Here is a 4,403-nt window from a genome sequence, read left to right as displayed (position 1 = left end):
CAAAATGTGGGAAGCATTTATGAGATATTGGTGCATGTTAAGATGATGACATGACATCTTCATGCTATTGTTTTACCACATCCCAAAGGTGTTCCACTGGATTTACAGTAGATCCAGTGACTGGAAAGAACTCATTGATCTCATGAAACCATTTTGTTTTGTGACGGTGCATCATCGTGCTGCAAGTAATTATTAGAGGTGTAAATTGTGTGCATGAAGGGTTGCACGCCATCAGCAACAAAACTAACTTCAAACTGTGGCGTTGATTATTATTAATGGTCCAAAATGTGCCAAGAAAACCTTTCCCACACCATTACACCACCTCCACCAGCCTGGACCTTTATTCCAAGGTAGGATTGGTCCATGGATTCATGTTGCTGGTGCCAAATTCACACCCTATCATCTGTGATACTCCAATTTCATCTGATCAGGCCAGATTTTTCCAGTTTCATCCATCCAGGATTTGTGAGTCTGTGCCTACTTCACCCTCAGCTTTCTGTTCTTGGCTGACAGAAGAGGAACCCAATGCGATTGTTTGTGATGTAGCTCAGCCACCTCAAGGCTTGACATGTTATGGATTGGGATTGGATTGTTTCTGCTCTCACTGGATGTTTTTTCTTTATTTATGAGTAAACTATAGAGACTGTTCTGTGTGGAAACCCCAGGAGATCATCAGTTTCTGAAATACTCAAATAACCAGCCTGTCTGGCACCTACAATCATGCCATGATCAAAATCACAGAGATCCCACTTTCTGATTGTTGATGTAAAGATTATGTGACGCCGCTGGCCGTAGCTGTATGAGTTCATGCCCTGCACTGCTGCCATATGATTGTAGATGTACAGCTTTTCCTAACGAAGTATGCAGTGAACCTGATTGTTACGCAATACGCACCCATACGCAAATCCTTCACCAGTGTTTTAGAACCAAAATCAGAAAGCGATCCTGAATATTCTTCCATATTTATTTAACAAAAGCACAGAAACTATATGGACGATTCCTGTCTTGAGATTTTGGGACTTATAGCAGGCTCAATCTTGGCATGTGTGGAAAAAATGGAGAGTTTACAAAGTCTTGCAGGCATGAAACAATACCACAAAATTCTCTATTTTTTTCTTACCAGACACAGATACACAGTGTGGTTTTGTGATAACAATATCATGATATGCTGCTTATTCAAATCGCTGTTACTGTGGCAAAGTATATACCGTTTCTAATAATTTACATTTGGCCAGAATACAGGGTTTAACTGATTGCTGTCCTTTGTCAGTTCCTGTCAGGGCTGAATAGCAATAATCTCGGCGTGGTTCTGTAATCTCCCCTCACCCTCTTTTATCTCGGGATCATCTGTTCTCTTACGCTCTGCAAACGTGAAAGGGGAACTTCCAAGCCAGCCGGTTGATATTTAAAACTTGTTTTTGGGTTGTAGGAAATAAACTGACCAATGTATTCAATATATTTCAATAAATCTAGATGTTTAAAATATTATTTATGGAAAATCATGTATAAAGGAATGTAAAGTAAAACCGTGGCCTGATCACAGAACATGTTCTGGCTGTATATTCAGTAAAACATGTACATTTTTCACTGGATTTGTATTAAAACCATGGTATACGGCACTCAAATCAAAACCCACTACGCAATGTCCATTTATTACATCGTACAAGACTGTAGAAGACGTGACTCTATTTATCAAAAAGAAAAGAAAAGCCTTCTGTGATTTAAACTTCGTCCACGTTACGACGGCGTACACGAACAAGTGCCCTTAAGCGTCAAAACAAGAAATGCAAATATGATTCCTGAACAAAGTAATGGTGTCGAGGTGCAGGGTGTTGTTTTTTTTCTCACTCTGATGGAGATAAGTAGATAATGTGATTGTCCTCCTGGTCTATATTTCCAAAAAGAGAAGTAATCCAGAAATGGGTTGCACCATAAGAAGTTTGACGTTGTCTCATTTAAATTGACCTGAGAACATTACACCCCGTTAGCTCGGGCAGACTATAAAAATCACTTGTCGTTCGAAAAAAAATGAGAATAATTGCAGAAGAGTGAAAACGTTACCTGCTGGAGCTCACCTGGTTTGAAGACTCCGAGCACAGCTAGTGGAACGATGGTGAGTTTTGGGAAGTGTGAGAAAGAGAAATTCGTATCATTTAGCAGGTCATATTATACTGTAGTCGTAGCAAAGTGATTATCTGACCTGCTTTAATATTGCTTAAATATTAAATATTGCTTAAATATGCTTAAATATTGCTCAATAATTCAAACTTGATGAAATGACAACCTGATTTCTGATATGAAGCAGGGATCTCTGGATAATGACATCAATCAGGATTTTCAGGATGCCATCGATGTGATGCAGCGACATTCAGAAATATTCTACTATGATTCAGGTGACCTAATTAACTATAGTTGAATTTCAGATATAGAAAGAAATAAAGGATGTTGTTGCATATGTTTAAGTGTGTTAATGGTTTTTTCATTCCTTTCCTTTAGACAGTAAATACACCGACAACCTCAGGAGTCCTGATTCTTCGGTGCAATACTCAGTGTCTTGTTACCGCTACATGCCTCACTCAGCAGGATCGTCTGCTGCATACGACTGGGGTGACGCTCCAGTAAGTTTCTAGTTCAATAAAGTGCTTTCTAAGTACAATCTTTTCCACTTTAGAATGTGTTTGCAATTGAGCTCCTTCTCTTTCCCTATATAAGTCGTGGTCTCATATAATACCAGAGGCGTCTCCGTGGGGATCAGCTGAACCTTCGGTGCTTTACCCGATGATACCTGAACGGCTCCGAAAAGGTGAGGCTCTACTTTGTTCCTTTTTTAATCCCCTGCTTTATCTCTCATTAGGATTTACGGAGACAACTATGATTGAAATTTGCCTTAGAGATATAATCTTTATGCTGGTAGTCAGCAAACCTTCTGTCCTGGAGAGTCAGATTCCTACAGCTGAGTTGGGTTATTACCTCGGTCTACTCCTCGTGACCAAACTCCTCTGTCCATCTGTCTTTCCAGGAAACATAGCTGATTATTATTCACATATTCATCATAAACCCTTTTCTGAAGCAAATACAGTGAAGCTTTATTGTAAAAAAAAAAAGGTTCTGAGGAATTTAAGTCTGAATTCACAGAGAGATCCTGGGAGTGTAAACGGTTAGAACTCTGCAGAGGCTCATAACTTTATAAGATTTTAACTAAAAATATACAAAATAATATATAGTAATATAAATATATAGGAATGGAAAGAATGCTTTTTTCTTATCGAGCCCTGTCAACTCTGCTTAGGCCGTAAGAAGCTGCGTCTGTATGAATACCTTCACGAAGCACTGCACGATGCCAGCATGGTCGACTCCATCCAGTGGACGGACCGCGGCACCGGGACATTCCACTTCATCTCCAAAAACAAAGAAAAGCTAGCTGAATGCTGGGGCCAGCGCAAGGGCAACCGCAAAGCCATGACCTACCAGAAAATGGCCCGGGCGCTACGCAACTACAGTCGCACGGGCGAGATCGTGAAAGTGCGCCGCAAGCTCACCTACCAGTTTAACCCGATGATCCTGCAGAGACTGGAGACCATGAGCCCATCAGTTCCTTCAACACAAGAGCTCATTCCTCACCACCAAATCCCTACTGAACAGGGCTACTACTGCTCATCTGGAGCTGACTGGCACAGCTGGTACACACAGTGCCCTTACCCCGGAGAGTACAACTTCACGTCTGCACTGACATCATCAGAAACCCTGAAAACACACGATCCGACTCAGGGATGAGAAAACTGTAAGACGTTCCTGTTCCTGACACCGCACACCTGCCTGCAAACTCAGAGGGCATTAAACGCTATGCAGGAAACCTGACTGAAACAAGTTCTGTTGTCTTATAATGCTGAACAGCACAGGGATGGACTAGCAAAACATGAACGCATCCTAGGGCTAGAAAAAAATACTTAAAAAAAGGTTTATTATTTGTTATTGTGTACTTGATTATATCTGTACGTTCCTATTCATTTTATTTCACCAAAAACCTGTGGGAAAAAAACATGAAGTAAATATTAGTTTCTAATGAACATGAATGTGAATGTGCTTTATTTTATTTTTGTAAACATTCAAATAAAAATGTATCTAACATCCTGTGTTCAGAAGATCTGGTTCATGTGGTTGAATGATGTAGTGGCTTAACTTTCACTCACAACAGGTTTCATAGACAAACAAAGCCATTAAGAAGAAGAGAAGGGAAGAGAAATGAGACGTTTTCAGTATAAACAAGTGAATGATTTTCTGGCTGTGAGTCTGAGCTAAAATATCTAACCTTACACAGAGTTTTAGGGGTCGAAGAGAACGACTTTAAATTTGAACTGCTTATGAACAATCATTTGCAGCATCAATGGACTATCAATGGGTTT

The 4,403-nt window shown here is 40.1% G+C and overlaps 1 protein-coding gene across 2 annotated transcripts; it reads left to right on the top strand.

Moving 5' to 3' along the window:
• Nucleotides 1-2,030: 2,030 nt before the first annotated feature.
• spic (Spi-C transcription factor (Spi-1/PU.1 related)) lies at nucleotides 2,031-4,128 on the top strand. 2 transcript variants are annotated; one of them, XM_060886770.1, is made up of 5 exons: nucleotides 2,031-2,113; nucleotides 2,306-2,393; nucleotides 2,497-2,618; nucleotides 2,713-2,803; nucleotides 3,290-4,128. In XM_060886770.1, exons 1-5 carry the CDS (start codon nucleotides 2,111-2,113, stop codon nucleotides 3,772-3,774), a joined length of 789 nt encoding a protein of 262 aa, XP_060742753.1. In that variant the 5' UTR covers nucleotides 2,031-2,110; the 3' UTR covers nucleotides 3,775-4,128. The 2 variants fall into 2 exon arrangements, with proteins under 2 accessions (XP_060742753.1, XP_060742752.1); XM_060886769.1 differs by having other exon boundaries at nucleotides 2,039-2,113; nucleotides 2,303-2,393.
• Nucleotides 4,129-4,403: the final 275 nt, after the last annotated feature.

Source organism: Tachysurus vachellii, chromosome 14 (assembly GCF_030014155.1).
Source record: "Tachysurus vachellii isolate PV-2020 chromosome 14, HZAU_Pvac_v1, whole genome shotgun sequence".
NCBI classification, from domain to species: domain Eukaryota; kingdom Metazoa; phylum Chordata; class Actinopteri; order Siluriformes; family Bagridae; genus Tachysurus; species Tachysurus vachellii.
Note: the sequence above shows the minus strand (reverse complement) of the source record. Positions and strands in the feature narration are given on the sequence as shown.